Source organism: Callorhinchus milii, unplaced genomic scaffold (genome assembly GCF_018977255.1).
Source record: "Callorhinchus milii isolate IMCB2004 unplaced genomic scaffold, IMCB_Cmil_1.0 Scaffold4, whole genome shotgun sequence".
In the NCBI taxonomy this organism is placed as follows: Eukaryota; Metazoa; Chordata; class Chondrichthyes; order Chimaeriformes; family Callorhinchidae; genus Callorhinchus; species Callorhinchus milii.
Window position 1 is genome coordinate 34,820,431 of NW_024704745.1, and position 24,320 is coordinate 34,844,750.

Consider the following 24,320-nt stretch of genomic DNA (forward strand, 5'->3'; position numbering starts at 1 on the left):
ATTGTGTATGTATATCCCTAGATCCCTGTGCTCCTCTACCGCATTTAGGTTTTTATTTTCCAGGATGTATGCGACTTCCTTATTCCTTCTACCAAAATGTACCACCTCACACTTTTCTACATTGAAATGCATTTGCCAATTAAATGCCCATTCAGCAAGTTTATTAATGTCTTGCTATAATTTGTTGCAGTCCTCCTCTGTATTAACTACTCCCCCCAATTTGGTGTTGTCTGCAATTTTTTAAATTGTACTGCTGATTCCCGAGTTCAAATCATTAATGTATATTATGAACTGCCCACCCCCTGCTAGTCTGAGTAGCTACCCTTTACCCCTACTTTCTGTTTTCTGTTTTGTAGCCAGCTTGCTATCCACAATGTCCACAATTTATCCACAATGTCTTTAATTTTCTTCGTTTGCAGTTGGTTAAATCCACTTTTTCAAATTGGATACAGAAGGAGACTCGAGGAGGAAGATATGTACAAAGTGCTTCCAGAAGATGGCTCGGAGATGTTGGGAGAGGAATTGCAAAGGTAATTGAAGGAATTTTTTTTTTTCGCTTGATAACTTTGGATCTAAATAACAAAATATTCATTGTTCAACAGTGTATTGTATTAACTGCCGATTAATCTTAATGATTTGGGATCACCTGTTATTCATAGCGCCTTGTTACGATGTGAAAGGCGCTACATAAATACAATTTGTTGATGTGGTGTGTTTCCACTTCCATTAGATTGGTGCCATTTATGCAGATCCAAAATATCTCAAGATCTTGCACTCTCCTGCAATCCACCTGCTGCTCTGCCACAATTTGAACCTCTTGGGTGCTATATAAGCACTGGCAACTAACTGGCAGTGGCGGTATCAATGTGCCATCTGAAGACAGTTAAGTCATTCTTAATGACGTGAATCCTTTAATGCGAATCCCTCCAGGAGGACAGTAAATCCTGCAAGGATTTAAATGTAACAACTGATGCATTTAGAACAATGGCTTTAGCTAATTGGAAAAAATGACCACGTAGTTTAAGTGACATCAGGTTAATATTTGCAGCCAACCTGGAGACCTAATTGCAAGATGACTATAAAGTACACGAGCCTGCAATAGTCACCTGAACAGAAACCCCAAATACCTCCTGGTTTTGTCCTTAATCACTGAAGTAAATCTTGATGGCAGCTTCTGACTGTAAAGATCCTCCATTCTGGTTCAGTGTTTCATTTCATGCATAATAAGTATTTTTTGCAACTACTGGTTCTTGTTAATCTTTTAAACAGGCATTGGGATCAAGAAGTCCAGGTGGCTGAAAAAGAGGCTCGAAATCCCCATCTTGGCAAAGCCATTTTAAAATGTTTTTGGAAGTCTTACATTGTATTAGGGGCATTCACGTTTGTAGAGGTAAGTATTTTTTTAAATCTCACGGAGCCTGACTCCCCAGCTTTTCCCTGAACGAGCTGCAGCCTGTGTCTTCTCTCTCAAAATTCTCTGCGAGCACATCACTCCTATCCTCGCTCCAATCCTACACCTTGTTTGTTGAGAACATAACAGCTGACACAAAAGTTAATGATGATGAGACAGTAATGAGTTCACAGATGGATAAGTGTCCTAGTTAAGTAGGGCACTGGATGAGGAGAGTTCAGTTTGGGTTATACTGACTGGAACAAATCAGTTTTTTTCCAAACAGTATTGGCACATGAAATGGGAAAACAAGCTTATGCTGCTTTTTGACCACTCCAAGTCAGGGCTGAAAGAGAATCAAACATATGCAAAATCTAGTAATTGTTTGAGGCACAAGTACACCATTAATCCAGATAACCTGCCCTTCCAACTTCCAAACAAAGTTGCTTGGCTTATATGACAATTATATCAGCTGTATTTGTGTAACTAAAATAAATTTATTGGGTTTTCAAATTATTTTTTAAATGAATAACAGTTTTGCATCAAAACAAGACACTTTCAGCACAGAAAGCCCCATTGTGTGTACCATTTTTGGTGGGCTAATAATCAAAGGCTGCATTGCATAGCTTTTTACTCTTTATAAAGGTAAACTTTTAAAATGTACGAAACCAGGAAAATAGGTAAGGATAATTAAATGTATAATTTGTGTGTTTCTATGTGTGTATATTTTGTTTTTTTCTTGAACAGGAAACAATCAGAGTTGCTCAGCCTATTCTGTTGGGGAAAATCATTCTCTACTTTGAAAACAACGATCCTGATGATGTTGTAAAACGAGGCGTTGCCTTTAGCTATGCTGGTGGTGTGTCGCTTTGTACACTGGCACTGGCCATTCTACATCACCTGTATTTTTTCCACGTACAAAGGGCTGGAATGAAGCTGAGAGTAGCAATGTGTCATATGATTTATAGAAAGGTAGGTTTTGAAAGTGCAGTCATTCAGAACTATGGAGAAACAAGTCACATATATGCACGGATCTTGAATTTGCAATGTGTAATGTATAACTGGATGCTCTTAAAAGTTGGATTTTCTAAGGACTTCAGACTCTAAATATGCGTGCTGATTATGAGTTCTACAGACTTTGATGCCAAGATACTAAAGTTGTAAAGTTGGGCACTGTATATTCCAACTGGAGTTACTAATGTTTTTCTGTAGACAGCCTGTGGTGCTAATGTCAAACATTTTAAACGATAACTAATATTTTTATGCTCAAATTTCAAAAGAATAAATTTCTTGGCTATGTAATAACAATATATAGAAAGTTGTGTTTACAACAGATTTTGTATTTTAATCAGGGAAATTTTAAAATTTACACTTATTGTAGCACAGTGCTTAAGTATAATGTTTTTTCTCTCGGTGAATACATTTGCCAATCAAAATGGTGTGCCTCTGGGGAGAAAAAAATAGATGAACTTTAAAGTGTTTTACTAATGGTGTTTTTCACCAAAAAATACTGTTGTTCCTTTTCAGGATATGAAAGTACATACTACATTTGTAATATATTTGTGGTCTGGCATCTGTCCAAGTTTTGCTGAAGATCTTTTTAACGTTTCTCTGATAAGTTATGATGTTGATACTGAGGTTTGATTGTCATAGATCAGTGGTTAGAGCACTCGCCTCACAAGTGACAGGACCTGGGTTTGATTCCCGGCAGGGCAAAACGTTGGCCAGTTTCATTACTTCACATGCCTCTGTTTATCTAGCAGTAAGTAGGAACCTGGATTTTAGTCGATTAATAATAATAATAATCCTTGCATTTGATATAGCGCTTTTCACGTCGGGAGGACGTCCCAAAGTGCTTCACAGAATATACTGTAAAGTGAAATGACTGTATATTTATGGGCGAACGCGGCAGCCAATTGCACACAGTAATGTCCCACAAACAGTCATGGATTGAAAATGACCAATTTATTATTATTTTGTTTTTTTGGAAGGATTATTATTAGGCGTGTGGAGTAAGGAAACTTGCCCAAGGTTTCGCCCTGCCTGGAATTGAACTCAGGTCTCTCGCTTGCAAAGCGAGTGCTCTAACCACTGAGCTACAGGGGTGATCCTCATCCTCACCTACAAGGCCATTCACGGCCTTGCTCCCTCCTACCTCTCCGACCTACTATCCCCCTACCTAGCTGCCCGTACCCTCCATTCCTCTGGCTCCGGTTTGCTCCACATCCCCCGCCCCAACCGCCCTACCATCGGTGGCCGGGCCTTCAGCCTCTCAGCCCCGAGGCTCTGTCACTCTATCCCCCAGTGCCTTCGCCGCCTCCTCCCTTTCCTCCTTCAAGGCGGGTCTCAAGACCTTTCTCTTTGACCGTGCCTTCAGCTCCCCTCTCGACTCTCTACCCCCTCCTCGCTCCCTCCCTTCCCTTCCCTCACCCTGACCATTTCCCCCCTGCTCGGGTCCTGACCCAACTGTACAGCGCCTTGGGACGTCCTCCCGACGTGAAAGGCGCTCAATAAATGGAATCTTGTTGTTGTACAGGATTCCACAGCGGATTGGCGGATTCCTTTTCCAGGGGTAATAATCCCTCCAAAAACTAAATAAAAAATAATAGTAATTTGGTCACTCAATCCCTGACTGTTTGTGGGACATTGCTTTGCGGTTTTCACTCACAAAATGTACATTCACTTTACAGTATATTCTGTGAGGAGCTTTGGTACATCTAAAAAGGCACTATATCAAATGCAAGTATCATAGAAGCAGGAAAATGCTGTAAACACTAATGACTTATCATTGAAACAACTGTGTACCTTCATCAACATTTTGAACACACCACACAAAGACTGGAGACAGTAGACACTCTAAAAGGCAATGGTTATGTTGGGAATTATGTTTTGAAGCTTTTTAATTTCCAAAAGCACAATTTAGTAGATTTACACTGTTGCTGCTCTTGACAGTACCTCTTTTTATTTGAGATGGTGTTTTTGATGGTCTGCTGTGATACAGGACCATATGCTCAATGTTATTGTGGTTACAGAGAATGGGATGAGCTTTGAAATAGACTTCATAAACTTAAGATATTTTCCATTGAATTAAATGTAACAACAACAATGAATGCAGATAAAGGATTGCAGCTTGCATATCACCTCCTTGTATTGCATGTAGAGAAACTTACTTTTTTGTGTTCTGTACATTTCAGGCTCTTCGTCTCAATAATGTTGCATTGGGAAAAACAACTACAGGTCAAATAGTAAATCTGTTGTCGAATGATGTAAACAAGTTTGATCAGGTAAGATATGCACCTAATGTGACATTGGGGATGTTGCAATAATTGAACCTCATGATAGAGTTTAGGTTGAAGCAGCACACAGAGGAGACTTCCCATCGACAGCCAATTAGATTTTAAGCTGGATTCTTGAAAAGTTCAGTCAGTGTGAAGCAAGCTGCGCCTCTTTTTAACCCTCTAGAAATACTTGTGCTTTTAATGTATTTTTTCAGATAAAATTCGATGTCTCCGACGCATTGCCCGTCTCCGCCAATACCTCTCCCCAAAAGCTGCTGAAACCCTGGTGCATGCCTTTGTCACCTCTCGGCTGGACTACTCTGATGCCCTCCTCGTCAGTCTCCCATCCACTACCATCCCAAATCCTCACCCTCGTATTCAAGTCCCTGCACTCCTCTGCACCTCCCTACCTCTCTGACCTCCTCTCTCCTCAAAACACTACCCGTTGCCTTCGTTCCTCCGGGTCTGGCCTCCTCGTCCCCCAGTCCTCCGCTACACCCTCGGCGGCCGTGCCTTCAGCCACTATGCCCCGAGGCTCTGAAACTGCCTTCCACACTCCCTTCGTCTCACTTCCTCCCTTTCCATTTTCAGGTCTCTGCTGAAGACCTTTCTTTTCGACCGCGCCTTTGGTCATCTTCCTCCCCCTCCCCCGGCTCAATCACGGGATCTGTTACTGTAAAGCGCTCTGAGACTCTGTCTGGCGTGGAGGGCGCTATATAAATCCAAGTTGTTGTTGGTGTCTTAATTTTACCAAAATTGTCATCTTTATACAGTTATTTTAATAAAATCCTTTCTGTATGTTTTGTGTGTGTTTATGCATACCAGAAACATTTCATTAATATATAGGCATGTCCAAAATATTTGTTGTGTTTAACCCTGGCTACTTTTCATCCTAATTAATGTAGGCGACTATATTCTTGCATTTCCTATGGGTTGGGCCACTGCAAGCCATTGCCGTAATAGCACTGCTCTGGCAGGAAATAGGGCCATCGTGCTTGGCAGGAGTGGTTATACTGCTTATTCTGATGCCTGTGCAAACTATCTGTGGAAAACTGTTTTCGGTACTAAGGTATGATTATTCGAAGAGGGGCTATTATTACAGTGAAATGTGAAAAGTTAATTGAATAAATTAATCCTTACATTTGATGTTGCGCTTAGAACATTTGAAATGTCTCAAAACACTTCACAGAAGTTGCAGTGAAGTGTAGTTGCAATGTGTTTGAAGGCAAACACAGAAGCCAATTTCTGCACAATAACTGATGACTAATTTTAGCTGGGACTAGGTCACTTTCGGGAGTGTTAACTAGGACACTTTCTCTTTCGAATAGTGTTGTGGGATCTTCGTCTCTTGAGCAAGCAGATATCTTGGTTTAATGTCTTAACCAAAGGATGACACTTCTGACAATGCATTACTCCTGCAGCATTTCAATGGAGGGGAGGGGTGGGGGGAAAAGAAATGATGTAGAATGAACCTTTTGTTGCCCGATTGTCAGACCTGCTAGATTAGACTGATAACATCAGTGCCATTATCAACATAAGTATAAATAGCCATTGTTTTACGTTATCAGCCTGGAAAAGTGCATTCCTTTCTTGCCTTATCATAGCTTATTTTGCTTTGGATTTCTCATTTGATTTGTCCTTTAGAAATAAAATCCGAGTTATTTCTTGTCAAACTGCTTGTCCATGTTATACCTGGAACTGCTGCATCACAAATTAAACCCAAAACGGTAACACTTATCAAAAATCATTTACTAAGCTTCTGTCTATTTAGTCATTGAAAACACTAAGATACTACAAAAAATCCTGAAACTTGTTACAGATTTTTTTTCTATTTCCCAAATTCTTACTCATAGAGGCAAGACTGCAGTGTTGACAGATAATAGGATTCGCACCATGAATGAGGTTATATCGGCAATGCGAATCATCAAGATGTATGCATGGGAAAAGCCTTTTGCTAATTTGATTGATCAAATTAGAAAGTAAGTATTTACAATAGGTTTTTTTTGGCTAAAATTGTCCTTTGAGGCTACCACTGATTGTTCTGTTGCTGGGTTGGGTCAGATTCATAAGTAGTTACTTCTGTAAAGTGCTGTTTGTGTAACTGGCATATGCATGGGATGCCTATTAATAATAACCCTTGCACTTGATAATGTTTCATTATATTTCTATAATGTCTCAAAGTATTTCACAGGATTTACTGTAGAGTATAGTGACTGTGTAGGTGAACATAGCAGACAATCTTGTGCACAGTAATGCCCCACAATAGGTATGAAGAGATTGACTTTTTTTTAATCTGGGGAATTGTTGGCCAGGACATGAGAAAAACTCCCTTCTCTTTTCATATGTCCAGCTGAATAGACAGGCTAAATTAAATCGGATAGACTAAACTAAATTTGATCAGATTAAATATTTCAGTTCATTAAAAAAANTTCCGGGAAAAGATCACAAAGTTTTATTCCGTGTATTGTACAGAAAAATAAGTATCCATTATGTTTGTTACAAATGCAAATGACTGCAATCCTATTAATCATGATTTTAAACTGGCGCTTAAGAATTTAAATATAGTAACATTCCCCCCAAATGAGTTTTTGGTAGACCAGCAAGGTAGCATTTAAGTTGAGTTTCAGTCTATATTAATAAAGGGAATATGTCTGTCTGTCTGCCAAGAACACATAACCGATTGATGTAGAGACATGATTTATACCTCATTGGAAAGGTCTTGCATGGGAGAGAGTCTTGGGCATATTTGGTGGGGTGGGGGTGGGGGGTGATTTCCAATCGTTGATGAGCTATATTAAACAATATATTTAAAAGTGCTTTTATTAAGCCCCAAAAAGGTATGCATGGTATTCTGCAACACAGTAGCGACAGAGGTCACACATCCTTCTGGAGAGATACATCTATACAAATAAAGATGAAATGTCTATCTGTTGTGTCAAGAGGCCTCTCAACCAGGAATCTTCCCACTGAGTCTTCCTACTGAGTCCTCTCAACAGAAGTCCTCCCAAAAGAATATGTGTGGAAATAGGTGAACAAGGGATGCTTCAATAGCACATTTTCTTAATCTTAAGGGATAAAGATGCCTAAGAAGCGAAGATCAATGCCTTTCAAGGACAAATAAAAATGTCAGATGAAAGAGAGAAGGATGATTAAATGAAACTGGTTACACGCGTAGCTGCAGTCGGCACAGCTAGTCCCAAATAATTTCCTTCACATGAACTAGCATAAATGTTACCATTGTAGAGGAGGCAAATAATTGTACTTTTGTTTTCATTTCAGGAAGGAGATATCCCAAATTTTGAAAAGCTCTTATCTGCGTGGATTGAACATGGCCTCGTTCTTCATTGCTAGCAAGATGATATTGTTCTTTACATTTACCGTATATGTACTACTGGGCAACCCTATTACAGCAAGCCGTGTGTTTGTCACAGTGTCACTTTACAATGCTGTGAGACTCACAGTCACCCTGTTCTTCCCATCAGCTATTCAGACAGTTTCTGAGGGATTAATCAGCATAAAAAGGATAAAGGTATGTTGCAGTATTAAGGTGCAACACTGACTAATTTTTACCTTTTTCCCACCTCTTCTGGGCAAAAGATCCTTTAACTTTAATAATTACTGGGCCTATTTAGGGTCAGGGATTTAGCATTAAAAAGTGAAATCCTTTTGGTTTTCAGACAATTAGGTGACAATCATACCGTGTAGCTGCAGAGTGAAGATCTCTCTCTGCCAGTGAGTATTTACGCCATTCTCTGAAGTGCATATTCTACTGCAGTCATGTAACATTTACATTTCTCATGGTAACCATCCGTGTGGGTCTCTCAGATCTAGATCTGTTACCTAGATATTGCTGTGGACGCAATATTATGAGTAACTAAGTAAAAAAAAACAGTCAGCTCATTTTAATCCTTATTGCTAGGAAAGAAAGGAACCTTTCTTTTGTCAGGGCAAGCTAGTGAAATGGTGAGATTAAAGACATGGGCTGAGAACATTTCTCTTTCAAAAGCTTGATGACGTACATATGGAGAGGAATTGATTTTCTGTGACTTTTTTCTAATCAAAACGGTTAGATAGAAAGAAGAATAGAAGTTTCAGCTCTGTGCTGCTGTTACTGTATGTAAGATGAACCATCTCTAACATGAAGGGAATCCTGAAACAGGTTTTTGAAAGCAGAACTGCTGATGTAAAATAAAGATACTCACAGCAATAGATGTTATTGTTTGAGATTCTGTTAAGCTATCTTGCAGGTTGACAAAATTGTAAGTTGTAACCAGAATTTTTAAAATACATATATTTGCATACTTAACTAAAATGGGTATGATTATTTTCTTCAAATTATAATCTTTCCTTAACAGTTCTAATGGTCTTGGCTTGTTTTTGTTTCAAAAAAACTAATAGAGATTCTTGATTCTTGAAGAAATTAAAAAGCCTCATGAAGAGGCACATAATATTGAAAAAAAGGATCGTTCAGTTGATGTACAAGACCTCACCTGTTACTGGGACAAGGTAAAATAAATGTGTGGTACTGTATGAATACTGAACATTGTCTACAGTCAAGGTCTCTCAAATTGATTGAACTTTATGGCTTTTCTGAGTCGTGGTGCTAGGAATTTGTAATATATTGCATATTGTGTTACAAAATCATGTTTAACTAATGGACAGATGGAACAATATTAAATATTGTTATTCAATTTCCACTGATGATTAGAAATTCTCCCCATTCAGTTGTAGGTATTGCTTTTTAAAATTGAATATTTAACATAAGCATCATATTATGTTCCAAGGCAAAATGAAGAGCTTGAGAAATCAGTTTTAGCACATAGTACTTCCCATCTGGGAGGAGATTGTATCTTTAAAAAAAATCCTTGCATTTGAATATAGCACCTTTCATGTTGGGAGTTCATCTCTTCACAAGATTTCCTGTGAAGTGTAGTGACTTTAGCCTCTAAAAGTTTCCAAATAGTGTGTGGCAATATTGTGAGATGGAAGAAGGGGAGGAAAAAGGGGTTGGAGAGAAAAAAAAGAAAAGACTTGAGGCCCAATAATCAAATACGAACACAAGTTGAAATCACACTATGAACTTAATCACACTGCCCACAGTCTAAACAAAATGATGTATGATGCGAATGAGCACTTGGGAGCACCCTTTATTAATGTCATTACTGCTTCTTGGAAAAATACCGATTGTTATCTAATGTATTGATAATTTGTTTTTAAGGTCAGTGCAATGTAATATCATGGGCAAGCTTAAGCTTGCACTACTGGTATATTCATGGTTATTGTTAATAGATAACTATAACTATGTATTTTTAGCCAGTTAGCCATCTGAATATGCATTGCTTCCTTTTTTCATGCATGCAACTATAAAAAGTGATAAGGTCCAATGGTTGAGTGTCTAAATGTATTGCCTGGTTAATGCTGAACTGTGCAAAGGAAGTCCCAAATTTGAATTTCCTGGTCTGTACTGAGTTAGTGATCTTAGCAAAAGCATTTACAATTGATCTCTGTGTCCTAGGCTCCATAGGCAGGGAAGGGAGAAATGAAGCAGGGCTTCTGTTCCTGATCTCCATGCAGTCATTCCTGCTATGTCTACATTTAGTGAAGACAGGATCTGGTTCTGATGTAATCCTCCAATACATTATTGAATAACCTGTCACACTTGCCTAAATGCTCTCACATCACATGAAGATCGGTTGCCAGACAGTGCTTTCAATTGCAAGCTTTGCAGTTTTAACTCGTTAAGCTCCAAGTTGGAGTTGTAGCTGGTTGAATCTCCCCGAACCTTGACTCTCACCAACTTGTGCCTAATATTCCCTAAAATTAAGTAAGCAGGATGTCTCCCTCTGGGGAGAGTGAATTCTCTATCAACCTGACTCAATGGTAGCACTCTTGCCACTGACTCAGATGTAAGGGACCTCACTACCCAAAAAAATGGAAAATGATTACTTGTAACAGGAAATGAAGGTTTGCTGACATCAGTGGAGCTTACCTCAGTATGAGTCAGAATCTTCACACGAGCAGGAGATAAATTGGGGGAGAGGAAGTGAAAAGACGATACAAAAATCTAAAATGGGAAGAATTGTCTTGTCCACACATATTTAATGTAATTTTGGAGTAAACCAAAAACTGATAAACCTGGGTTAGTTTGTTTTTGATTCCAAGTATGAAAATTCCTAGACATTAAGCACTAAGTCATCATTCCAGAAACTCAGCGATGCACAGGAACAGGTTAGCATTTTGTGAGTCAGCTGCTTGGTTGCACTCATGGACAGTGAAACTCCTTGGTTGGAATTTTATGGATCCTGACCACCAAGTTATAAAGGCGGTGCACTGCAACTCTGTTTTCTTTCACTAAAGCTTTATAATAATAATAATAATCCTTGCATTTGATATAGCGCTTTTCACGTTGGGAGGACGTCCCAAAGCGCTTCACAGAACACACTGTAAAGTGAATTGACTGTATATTTGTGGGCGAACGCGGCAGCCAATTGCGCACAGCAATGTCCCACAACAGTCGTAGATTGAAAATGACCAATTTATTATTGTTTTTGGTTTTGGAGGGATTATTATTAGGCGTGTGGAGTAACGAAACTTGCCCAAGGTTTCGCCCTGCCTGGAATTGAACTCAGGTCTCTCACTTGCAAAGCTAGTGCTCTAACCACTGAGCTACAGGACTCTCTGTAGCTCTGTAACTCTAAAGGAAGTTATTAGGCAGCAAGGTCATTTTATTTCCTGTCCCCATACGGGAGATGAAGCACATCATCGTGACTTTGTGCTTGTAATAAATACTTTCTGAGATAACTGGTGGAATTGTTTCTTGATTAATTATATCTCGCACAATTATCCACTGGAAAATCAGAGATAGCTGTGGAGTCCCATCATGGTGTGGTTAGTATTCTTACCTCACAAGCGAGAGGTTCGATTCCCAGGCAGGGCGAAACCTTAGGCAAGTTTCCTCACTCCACACATTTCTATTTTTCTAGCAGTAAGTAGGAATCCAGTTGTTAGTCGATTGGATTGCTTTCCAGGGGCAATAATCCCTCCCCTCCAAAAATGTGGTCACTCAACCCATGACTGTTAGTGGAACACTGCTGTGCGCAATTGGATGCCGTGTTTCACTCCAAAATACACAGTCAATCCATTTTACAATATATTTTGTGAAGCGTTTTGAGATGTCTCAATGACGTGATAAGCCGCTATATCAAATGCAAGGATTATTATATAATATTACTTCTGCATACTTATTACAGGAGTCGAATATATAGTCTGAGGTAGGGGCACATACTGAGGAAAAACATTTCTGGTTAACAAAAAAGAAAGGAGTTATTTTAAGAAATTCCTCCCATTGTAATGTTGGATGAAAATTCAGGGAATGTTATTGAATTACATGATAAAATCCTGTTCTGATATTTATTCTGCATTAAGGAAAATTGTGCAGAGGTCACTGCCCTCTTGTGGTAGTTTATTAACATTTGATGCAGCTACACTCGCTTGGCATCAAAACATGAGCTGAAAATATTTTGGAATGAATAATTAAAAGCATCCAAACTACTTTCCAGCTCTGTGAGTTCTCAAAAACCTTATGTTTTGAGCAAATAATTAGGAAAAATTCAAGATGTAATATGTAATATCGTCACCATTAAAAAAAATTGCCATCAACTGATCAAAACCTTCCCCCTCCCCAGCTTTGGCACAATGGCAAGGCCTGAAGCTGACTCAAACATTCTGACCACTGGCATCTCTATTCTCTCCGGCCAAGCAGTGCACACCATTATTGTCATAGCATTTCAGTCCTACAGTTTGTGTTACCAGATTCATTTTAAGAATAACCAGTCACTGGGGAGTCATCCCACTCAGCCCCTGTTAACCCTGCAAGCAAAAGCTGTAACAGGTAGAGGTGGTCCTAGCTGGACAAGCAGCAGGAAACCAATATCAATGGCAAGCTATGCGGTTTTAGCTGGTTAGATTCCAACAATACCCCAACTCACATTCTGGGGTCCCTAAGCCTGGACTCTTGCGAACCTGCGCCTAATACCTTCTGGAATTAGGTAAGCAGGATGTGTCCCTCCAGAGAGAGTGTGTGCATTCTATTCCAACAATCTATCTCTGGGATTCCCATGTGTAGGTGAGATGCATGGAAATCTCAGCTTGGGTTGGATACTCTTAAACATAGTGATGGGTTTCCGCATGTGTCAGACAACTAGCTGATCCCCCCCAACCCGCCCTCCCAATTGTTTTTTTTTAAAAAAGGCTTGTGAAGCAACATTAAAACGTCTTGTCCATGGTTAGCAGCAAAGCCATGCGAATTTCCAACGGGTCAGGACAAGTTTCTGGGGATCAGAACTTTTGGGCTGAATTGTTTGGCCCAAATATTGTTGATTCTGTTTTCGAACACTGGGATAATGTTACAGGTATATTAAAGCTGGTTTCTTTGCATCAATCACAGCCCTGCACAAATAGGAATTACAATAAAGAATTGCTGGGGAAGCATTTTCAAGGTTCAGAATACAACAACTTGCATTTATATAGTGCGCTTGTCTCTGACCTCTGAAATAATACATGTCTTTAAAACAGAATTCTGTAGCTCAGTGGTTAGAGCACTCGCCTCAAAAGCGAGACACCTGGGTTCAATTTCAGGCAGGGTGAAATCTTGGGCAAGTTTCCTTACTCTACACGCCTAATAATACTCCCTCTAAAACAAAACAATGATAAATTGGTCATTTTCAATCCATGACTGTTTGTGGGACACTGCTGTGCGCAATTGGCTGCTGCGTTTTGCCCACAAATATATGGTCAATTCACTTTACATTATATTCTGTGAAATGCTTTGAGATGTCTAGAAGACGTGAAAAGGGCTATATCAAATGCAAGGATTATTATTATACGTTGACAAAATTAGTATAAGGCTTTTAGCTTCCACTAGGGGGCAGACTTGTATTTCAGGAAACAAAATCTGAAATTGAGTATCTTGACTACTTTTAACTGTTGTGTGAATAAAAATAGTTTATTTAAAAAATCAAGTAAGAGACTGGTGACATTGGAGATGTAAATGCTTTGCAATTTGACCATGTTATGTTTCCAATGGTAACACGTTCAGGATGTGATTTGTATGTACAGTGGTTACTGTACCTGGTTTCGCCCACAAAATACGCACATAGCCACATCCCTTTACAGTATATTCTTTGATATATATTGGCGATATGATAAAGCACTATATCAAACATAATGTAATTATAGTAGTAAGAGGAAAATAACTGCTTGATTCAAAAGTGAACAATGCTCAACAATAGTGCTTCATAATCAAAGGTCTTCTTTAAGATTTGTCCTCATTTCTTTCATTTTACTTTTGTTTGACAGACTATAGAAACTCCGTCACTCCAAAATATTAGGTTTACTGTCAAACCAGGGGAGCTTCTCGCTGTGATTGGACCTGTGGGAGCTGGTAAAGTAAGTGTCAGTCAAAGCTTTAAAATGTGAACATATTGTCATTTAGTATCTGGACATTGTAACTTTCATCTAAAGGGTGCACTATTGACTTATTTAACCCATTTCTCTTATTTATAAGGCTATGTTTTCTAGTTTTAGTATTTGAATGGACGTGTTTTGTCTTATCCTTAGCTGCTTTTTCATGTTGTTTAAGAAGTGTTTATACTTTCTATAGAGCTTTTCAAGAATTGGAATTTTTAAATGTTAATTTTCCTGCAAGAGCTGTTGATGGAGTGGTCTGAAAATAATGGTGGTGATTTTTTCAACTGCTATCACATGTTGGCTACTGATAATTTGTCATGGGCCACTGATACAGGGAAATCTCATTATAGATAGACGTCTGCCTCCAATGTCTCCAACAGCTGTCCTATAAATTAAGGCAAAAAATGGCCAATTGCGGATTTTCAGATTGCCACTGCTGTCCATGCATGTGTGTTGTGCAGTATGCAAAGGAAGTTCGATACAGCAAGTGATGTTAGCAGCACTTCCTGTGCATGTGTTTGACATGCAGGAAAATACTATCAGCGAATCCCTGCTGACCCAGAATTTGGTTATTCTTTAGCACAGGGAGTTAGCGCTAGTCAGTGTCAGAAGGTGAGCATACTGGGTGCGTTTTTGGTTAGCACAGATTCACAGTAGACCAACCCAATAAATGAGGGAGTGCTATATCAAAGGGCGCTATAAAGAAATTCCCCTGTCACACTTTGAATGAATATTATTTAAAAAGTTCTGTTTTAACAAATTTTTTTAATAATAATAATTAATATCAAACTCTTGTTTCCAGACGTCCATTCTTGGTGCAATACTTGGAGAACTGTCAAAGGACAGTGGCATCATAAACATCAAAGGCAAAATAGCTTATTGTGCTCAAAAACCATGGGTATTTCCTGGTACTGTTCGGAGCAACATCATATTTGGCAAGGAATTCCAGAAAGCAAAGTATGAAAAGGTTATCACAGTGTGTGCCCTGAAGAAAGTGAGTAGACAGCACTTAACCTATATTTACTCAATTTGCAGACGCAGTATTGTTTCATTTTGCATATCAGTTGAATGACTTAAAAATAAAATGTCTTTGCCAAAACTTTTCTTTTGTTCAGGGAGGGTGATGGGACAGAAGGGGGCGTTCTTTTGATTGTTGGTAAATTACCGAGCTTATAAAGGGAATATGCAATGCACAATATAATACATATACTTTTCAGTCATTGCAAACACAACTGAATACAAGTGCTGAAGCTTTGCATACAATTTCTCTTGACTGTTAAACTCTCTCGATCCCCCCCAGATATTGCCTGGAATACTGTTTCTTTATTTGTAGCATTTCAAAGGGAGTATTCACCGTTCTTCAATGAATTGGAGTTGCCTCAATTCATACACTAGACCATGTTTTCCAATACCATTTCACTCAATGTTTTCCAAGTATCCAGCACAGAGACTATTTTGCGAAGTCTGGCCTTGTTACAATTGCCTACTATTGTACTCTTCTTAACGTACAAAAGTGATGAATCAAATGTGTTAACAATTTAACAAAAGTGTTTCTGTTAACTTTTTTGCATGAGCCATGCACAAATTGCACCTTATATTTTTGCAGCCCACGTTACCAACTCAAATATAGCAAACCTTATTATGTCACCTAAGGGCAATTTATTATTTCTACATCAAGTACTACAGCGATATGTTCTACCTCTGCAAGCCTCTATCCAGGATATTTTGCTATCCTAACCGTTGCTGCCTTTTCTGGAGCTTTCATATGACTTATGGTACTTTGCCAAGACTCAGCTCTTTCCTCAGGCTACTGTATCTCTCTATTCCAGGCTATTACTTGCTCCTCTTCACAGTGATACCACACTGCAGTGTTTTGTTGTCTGTACCCCTCCTTTTATCCTGAAATTTAGAATTTCTTTTAATTTTTTTACAACTATTTTGTCTCTGACATTCACGTTTGCCTGGAGTTCCTCATCGTGCTGCCTCTTAAGATGCAGAGGCTTTCAGCAATTAAAAACAAATCCGCATTGTCAAGATAGAAACGAGAACTGATTGAACATCACTCTCATATAAAGCTTTTTGCTTAAAGTGAGATCCACTTATGTGGATTTATTTCATTTCTGCAAAGGGGATTTTCAGGATTCCAGCCACTGGAGAGTGCTGAACAGCAGCTCACATTTCCCATTCAAGAGTTTTAAAGCATCTTCTCTACTTTCTAATAATCCTCAATGTATTAACGACTTGCTTTATTTTCCCATGGATTATTCTTCCCCCGTTGATTTAAGTTGGAAGTGTTCATGTGGCGGAGGGTGAAGAGGGAAGAGAATTTCTCATTTTTAAAATAAATTTGTTTCAATATGATGTGAGTGATCAAAACCAACAGCAACAACAACTTGCATTTATATAGCGGACAGTGTCTCGCATGATAAATCGTTGATATAGCTAATGAACGCAGGTTTTATCTCACATGCACAAGATTACAGCTGTGATAAAGATCTACTCTTTTGCATGCCATTGCAAATTTAAACAGTTTGTACCTGAAATCCTGGTCAATTGAAGCCATAATAATCTCTTTTAAGTCTGATGTCACAAATCTGTTGCATCAGACTATACTACAGAGCTGACACATTGCCACAGTCAAGCATGCTGACCCTGGCTACCAGTGCCAGTAACAGTCCTGATTTTTTTTTAAAAATGAATCAAATAAATTGAATATATCCACTGTGTAAATTGAATGCTAAACAGGATATTTTAAAAGTATATATATATCTATATTGTTAATTTCACTTGTGATGGAAACTTGTAGGCATCTGGAACAATGAGGTGGTCTTCTCAGTTCATGGAATAAACATTATCTTGAAGATCTTTCAAAACGCTATCCTGTGTGTTTAACCAGCCAAACATAACATTGTCATCTAAGCTTTTCAGTGTTGACTGTGGAGTACCACTGTTTTTTTTCACTGGAGGAATAGTATTGTATGAATTAACATAAACATGCCTTTAAGAAAGGTTTCTTAATTAATAAGTCAGAAATTCCAGTTGAGTTTAAATTTACTCTATTAATGTAGAGTCTTAGAACATCCAGAATTAAACATAATCTTATATGCTCAGTTAGTTGGTGTCAGCATGGTATTGGTAAGGACTGTAATTGGCCTCAGTGCCTCTGGGCTAGCGAGGGTTGAGGAAAAAATTATCCTGGATTCTATTTCTAATAACCATCCAGTGACCAACGCTGGAAAGTGAGTGTGTGTAGGGATCAGGAGAGAAGAGTATCAGACTTTGCTTTGATGGTCTCCGTAGCAAAGTGATTACTGATTTCTGTTGACTGGGTGAGGCACCGGAAGGGTGCTCCTGCCTGGGGAGCCATAAATAAATAAAGCAAACAGGAAGCTGCTCTACGTTGCCAAATCGGGAATGTTTAACTTCCACCAAGCTGTACTGAGGCTGTATGCTGCTCTAGCCAGGTTGCACCTAGAGTAGTTAGTAAAGTTCTGGTCACTGTGAAATGTAAAAGAGAACATTATCTCTTAACATCATCTTGAAGATCTTTCAATATCGTGGAGTCCTGTAGCTCAGTGGTTAGAGCACTCGCTTTGCAAGCGAGAGACCTGAGTTCAATTCCAGGCACAGGGCGAAACCTTGGGCAAGTTTCCTTACTCCACACAGAGCCTAATAATAATCCCTCCAAAACAAAACAACAATAAATTGGTCACATCAATCCACGACTGTTTGTGGGACACTGCTGTGCGCAGTTGGCTGTTCACTTTAATCAATTCTCTAGAAGACGTGAAAAGCGCTATATCAAATGCAAGGATTATTATTATGTTATCCTGTGTATTTAACCAGTCAAAACAATGATTTGCATATAACATTGTCATCTAAGCTTTTCAGGATAACGTATTCCAAAGTATTGAAACGTATTTGCACTCGAAAGTAACACATGGGCAGAGCAACAAAATTGCAAATATGTCAACATTTAACACTTAAATCAGAAGTAAAGAAGAAGCATATGTTGAGAATTCGTTGTTTGCCTTAGAACTAAATAATGCCATAAAATGCGTTGGAGGGAATATGTTTTACTGGATGTGCAGTAAAATCCTTCTGATTTACACTTAGTGCTGTATATGGTTTGCTTGAAGATGCACATTTTGTTTTCTATTTTCACTAGTTTTTTAATTCAATAGTCAGTGAAGGGCACAAATGAATTTAAATTGTTGTTGTAAATTGGTTAATTCGGAAATGTCTGTTTTCCAAATGAATCCTTTAAAATGTCTTTTTTGTGTATTTGTGTAATAGGATATGCAGATGCTTCAAGATGGTGACCTGACCCAGATTGGAGATCGTGGAGTCACACTCAGTGGGGGACAGAAAGCTCGAGTGAATTTGGCGAGGTAGAAGCATAGAGCAGATACCAGTAGCTCAGAGGCTAGTAACTTAGCATGTGCTTAGAGGAAACCTTTAATGAAAGTTATTCCCAGAGATCAACCTTGTTTTTTGCTCTGTGCAGCTAAATTTTTAAAAATTAAATATAAGAGCTATTTTTGACTTATATCAAAGAAAAGTTTTAATATAAGATATCTCAGTATAATGGAAGGTGTCGCTATGGAAGTGTACCTGACCCTCCCTACCTCTCCGACCTGCTTACTCCCCACTCCACCACCTGCTGTCTTCGCTAGGCTGGCTCCGGCCTCCTGCTTGTCCCTCATCCCCTTCGCTCCACTTTCAGTGGCAGAATTTTCAGCCATTACGCCTTGAAACTTTGGAACTCTCCCCCTCAATTCCTCTGTCTTGCCCCATCTTTCCCGATTTTCAGATCACGTCTGAAGCCCTTCCTCTTCGACTATACTTACAGTCACCTCCTCCTGGCTCGGCATCGGATCCACCACCATTAAGTACTCTGAGAGGCTACCCTGTGTGAAATGAATGCAAGTTGTTGTTGTCGGGGGTATTTACTGAAATATTTACAATAAAGATAATAAGAATAGGTTATCAACTAAACTGGTCTTGAGATTGCAGTATTTTGAGTTTGTATACGTGTTAGGAAGGAAAATATGTTTCACTTTAATTGACGTTTCTTTTTCCTGAAGAGCGGTTTATCAGGATGCTGATATCTACTTACTTGATGATCCTCTGAGTGCAGTAGATGCAGAAGTTGGGAGGCACCTGTTTGAACAGTGAGTGGATTCAGATACATACTTGTCTTGCAGAACAAGTGGTATCACAGATGTCTTCGGTGAATGTGAATGGTTGACAAGCCACTCCAAAGAAAAGTACACTTTGTAATCAACAACAACAAAATTACATTAGTAAAGCGCCTTTCACATTGGTAGGATGTCCCATGGTGCTGAACAGTCAAGGATCAGCACCCGAGGGTGGGGGGCAGAGTTGGGTGCGGGAGGGCAGAGAGGTAGGAGGGCGGCTGAAGGCACAGTCGAAAAGGAGGGTCTTGAGTCGTGCCTTGAAGGAGCAAAGGGAGGGAGCAAGTTGAAGGGATTGTGGGATGGAGTTCCAAAGGATGAGGGCAGAGAGGCTGAAAGCCCGGCCGCCTATGGTAGGGCAGGTTGGGCGTGAGATCTGGAGCAGGCCGGAGACTGCTGAGCGGAGGGAGTGGACAGGCCAGCAAGTCAGAGAGGTAGGAGGGGGCAAGGCCGTAGAGGGCCTTGAAAGTGAGGACGAGGATTTTCAATTCTGTCCTCTGAGGGATCGGGAGCCAGTGGAGCCGGGTGATGGTGGGTGTGATGGAGTCACGGAGCCTGGTGCAGGAGAGGACACGAGTTGCAGCTTGTGGAGGGAAGAGTTTCCATAGTTGAGTCTTGAGGTAAACATCATATATTTTGAGAAACACTACTGAGCCCAGTCCTATCCTCACCCAAGGTCAACCCAGGATTCTTTGGGAAGTGAACTGAGAACCTGGGCTGATTCTGGAATACTCATCCATACTCCCGCACGAATTAGCAAATTTATACAGTAAACACAAATAATATTGCTGTATTTTTAAATCTGCAAATTATATCTTTGATGCCATGTCTTAAGAATCTAATCAGGATAACTGGAAGCAAGATTTGGATCAGAACTGATCTTTTTTATTTCCTCATTTATGTTTTAGGTGTATCACTGGGATTTTGCAAAATAAGCCTCGCATTTTGGTGACGCATCAACTTCAATATCTAAGTGCAGCTACCCACATTCTGATAATAAAAGAGGTAGGTCTTACATTTTTTTAAAAATGTAAATTTACTTGTAAAAGAAACACTGGTATTTTGCATGATGCATTATTTCCTTCTCTCATTAGCAATGCACCCAAAAATCTTGTTTGCACTCTTTATTGTTGCCACACACTGATGGTTTCAGCGATCTATCCAGCAATCCCCCAGATCAGTTTTCCATGATGTATCTTACATTCTGATACCATTTGGTTTATTTTTCAACTCGATTTTGTTCACATTAAATGACATTTGCAACTTGTCAGCCAACCTCCCTTTTCATCTATCCAGGGTCCTCTGCTTGGTCAGTCCTCTTTTTTACACTTCCACTTAATTTCTTGTCATCAACAAATAGCTTTTAGATAGGGTTTATTCTGTCACCACTTTAAAATCATTTTTATTCATTGTAAATAGCATCTGCCCCAGCACGGACCCCTGAGGAACAAATAGTATTATCAGTCGTATAAATCTCTAATGCATAAATGGTGAGATCTAACGTTGTATCATGACATCTGTAATATGAAATATAGTTACCCACAGGCAGTTGCGATAGGGATACAGTGGGTGACAGAGATAGGCAATGACAGAGAAAGTCAGAAAGAAATTAACCAGAAGGCAGAGACTCATAAAATATATTTGAGACTCATTCACAAACATAAATTATACTTACACTTGCTGCCAACATCACCTTATTACAAACCCTGTCTCCTTCATAAGCCCTCCTCCTGAATACCTATCCCAGGTGGGTCTCTTTACTAGTATATAGTTATTTTATTTGTGTTTCTGATTTTTGCCATAACAACAAATTATTACTCATATCGCACCTTTCAAAGGAATAATGTCTCAAACTGTTTTTATAATAAAAATAATCCTTGCATTTGATATAGCACCTAATGACATTGTTGAGATGTCGCAAAGCGCTTCACAGAATATATTGTAAAGTGGATTGACTATTTTGTGGGCGAAACACTGTAGCCAATTGCACACAGCAGTGTCCAACAATTAGTCGTGGATTGTGTGACAAAATTTTTATTTTTGAGGAATCCGCCAATCGACTAACAACCAAGTCCCTACTTACTGCTAAGCAAACAGGTGTGTAGAGTAAGGAAACTTTCCTGAGGTTTTGCCCTACTCGGGAAACATATCCAGGTCCTCTCGCTTACAGGCAAACGTGCTAACCACTACGCTACGGGAATCCACAACCTTTATATAGGTGGTGTGAAACCTGAGCAATACAATGTGTGTATAATATATATGTAATACAATATATAATATAATGTGTATATAATGTGTGTGTATATATGTGTATATATATGCCCACAAGCATACAGTCAATACAGTTTACAGTAGAAGCTCTGTGGAGAGCTTTAAAACATCTCGAAGACGTGATAAGGCACTATATCAAATGCAAGGATTATTATTGTATATGCATATGTAATACTTTGTGTGTGTGTGTGTGTGTGTGTGTATCTCTAATTCATAGCATTGAAACATTTGCAAACGATGCATATGTATGAAGGGCAATTCTTCCATTGTTTATTATATTTTCACCTTCTTTGATTGTGACAAATAAATATTGAATGAGTGATTTACGTTTTAAGGTATGCAGCACATTTTATATTAATCTACTGTCCTCGCTATCCATATGTGGTGGTATAAACATATCAATTGCTTAGATTGTGTTGCATGTTTAAATTGCCTGTTGATAATAAATTCTAGGGCAAGGTAGTTCAAAAGGGGACGTTCACAGAACTATTGAAATCTGGAGTTGATTTTGCTTCTCTGCTGAAACATGAAGAGGAGGATGAATCGACAGGCCTTGAACCCATGTTAAAGTCAACCAGGAATCGCACTCTCTCTCAGACTTCTATCTTGTCATTGGGCTCTCTGGGCTCCTCTGCACAATCAATCCAAGAGTGTATACTTGAACCAGTGGTAAGTGCAAATGTTTGTATTTTTAGGAGCTATTTTCATTTGTTAATAAAATAACAATTTCCTTATGTTTGATTTTGCGCATTTCACAATAGCAGGACATCTCAAAGCAAAGTGCATGACGGTATTTTGTAGACACCTGTTTATAAGAGGTTGTTAGGCCTGGTTAAAATTTGACATAGGTTTATTTATTAAATGTGTTAAATAATAAATATATATTTAAAAACTGGATGAGTTCAACAATTTAATATTGAAAAAACAGTTTATATTTCTAGTAGTTCTACTGATATATTTGGTCAGTCAAAACATGCTAGACAAATGGTCCAAATTGGAATAACTATTTGCCATAATCACTAGTGGTGAAAATGAAAGAAATACGGTAAGGAAATGTATATGGACAACATTCTATTGCTTTCATTTTCATGACCAAGTTTACTAAATGCAATTTTTGCAGTACTTACAAATTGTTTTTGGCTTCTTTCTGCTACTGGATATTTGTATCTAGTAGAACCAAACTGGGTGTTACACAATGAGCTTCAATTGATCACCTACTTTACATTCTATCTGTTGGACTTCGGCTTACAGGGTTAAGGAGATGTTTACACCTCCAAGTTTCTTTGATGAGACAGCCAGGCTGGTCAATGGCCAACAGTTGCCATGGATTTATGCACAGCTTGTCTGGTTTTGCCAGTTTCGCCCCAGGGAGATCCCGCAATAAAAACACAGCATCTATAAACACGGAGGAGCAGTTCCAAAGCTGCTCGGAAGAACCTGGAAGCCATCACAATGATTGACTGTCCTATCCCTGGGAAGTTCTATATGCCACTCAAAAACATATTAAACCCATGGACAAACAACTTCATTTAGTTTTACTACAACAACAACAACAAATTACACTTTTATAGCACCCTTCATTTTGGAAAGATGTCCCAGGGCGCTGGACAGTCAGGGGTATTTACATCACTGAAGCTCAGCTTGCACATAATTGTGTGAAAAATTGAATACTTCACTAGTTTGACAATAATGGTGTCAAAATAATGTTTCGTAATGGGATTCACTAGGACAATGTAAGCAGGGTCTCTCAAGAGCCTCTCTGGCTCCTGGGTGAGATGCCTGGCAAAGAGAGAGCACATGGGAACCAACTCCTTCACCGACTTGGTGACTCAGTGTATCTGATCCAGACAGCTCTGCAGTATGTCAGAGCAAATGGTGATATTGACCAACTTTCTCGGCTTATCAGTGGACCTTGGAAAGGTAGACATCTTGCAACTTGGCTTTTGATAACCCCTAAAGCCAACCCTCGCAAGGATAGCGTTGGACATGCGTGAATCTATCAGGTTAAGTTATAATAATAAACCTTGTATTTCATGTAGCACCTTATGTCGGAAGGACATCTCAAAGTACTTCACAGGAATTACTGTGAAATGGAGTGGCTGTATTTGTAGGTAAAGACAGCAGCACAATGGTGCACCACAATCTCCCATAAACATCTATGAAGTGAATTACCAATCTTATTTGGGATATTGTTGGCCAGGACACTGGGAGAAACTCCTTTCTCTTTTTGAATAGTGCCATGGGATCCTTGACATCCACCTGAGCAGGCAGACGGGACCTCAGTTTTATTTCTCATCCGAAAGACGGCATCTCCGACAGTGCCAAGTCCCAACATGGGATTTGAACCCACAACCTTCTGACTCAGAAGAGAGAGTGCTACCACTGAGTCAAGCTGACACACACAAGTTATTGCTGTAGCCCATTGTACAATTTGGGGTCCTTGCTTTCTTGGCTTCTGCTAAGCTGCATATGTATATCCAGTAGATAAGCAGGTTTTATTCCCTTCTTTCCCTCCCACTCCAGAACTAGCAAACAGAAACATTCTTTGAGTTCTCAGCATTTGGAATTGGAGACTCTTAAGCACAGAAAGGGGGTTTTGTACATGTCAGACACCCATCTGACAAAAAAGAGCTTTTATCCAATTGAGGTGGAGACAAAGGTATAATTGTAAGAGTGAATGACTTATAGCTGCAATATGAACCCAAAGATCACGTT

General features: G+C 39.2%; 1 protein-coding gene across 1 annotated transcript in view; it reads left to right on the forward strand.

Moving 5' to 3' along the window:
• The window catches only part of abcc4 (ATP-binding cassette, sub-family C (CFTR/MRP), member 4), a 107,131-nt gene that overhangs the window by 18,867 nt on the left and 63,944 nt on the right, over positions 1–24,320 (forward strand). Inside the window, exons 2-15 of the mRNA XM_007890786.2 lie at positions 420–530; positions 1,270–1,390; positions 2,138–2,362; positions 4,585–4,674; positions 5,574–5,737; positions 6,522–6,647; positions 7,948–8,197; positions 9,067–9,174; positions 14,026–14,115; positions 14,939–15,130; positions 18,433–18,527; positions 19,224–19,310; positions 20,243–20,339; positions 22,059–22,274. Coding sequence (XP_007888977.1) covers positions 420–530; positions 1,270–1,390; positions 2,138–2,362; positions 4,585–4,674; positions 5,574–5,737; positions 6,522–6,647; positions 7,948–8,197; positions 9,067–9,174; positions 14,026–14,115; positions 14,939–15,130; positions 18,433–18,527; positions 19,224–19,310; positions 20,243–20,339; positions 22,059–22,274 — 1,972 coding nt within the window. The remainder of the gene's footprint in view (positions 1–419; positions 531–1,269; positions 1,391–2,137; positions 2,363–4,584; positions 4,675–5,573; positions 5,738–6,521; positions 6,648–7,947; positions 8,198–9,066; positions 9,175–14,025; positions 14,116–14,938; positions 15,131–18,432; positions 18,528–19,223; positions 19,311–20,242; positions 20,340–22,058; positions 22,275–24,320) is intronic.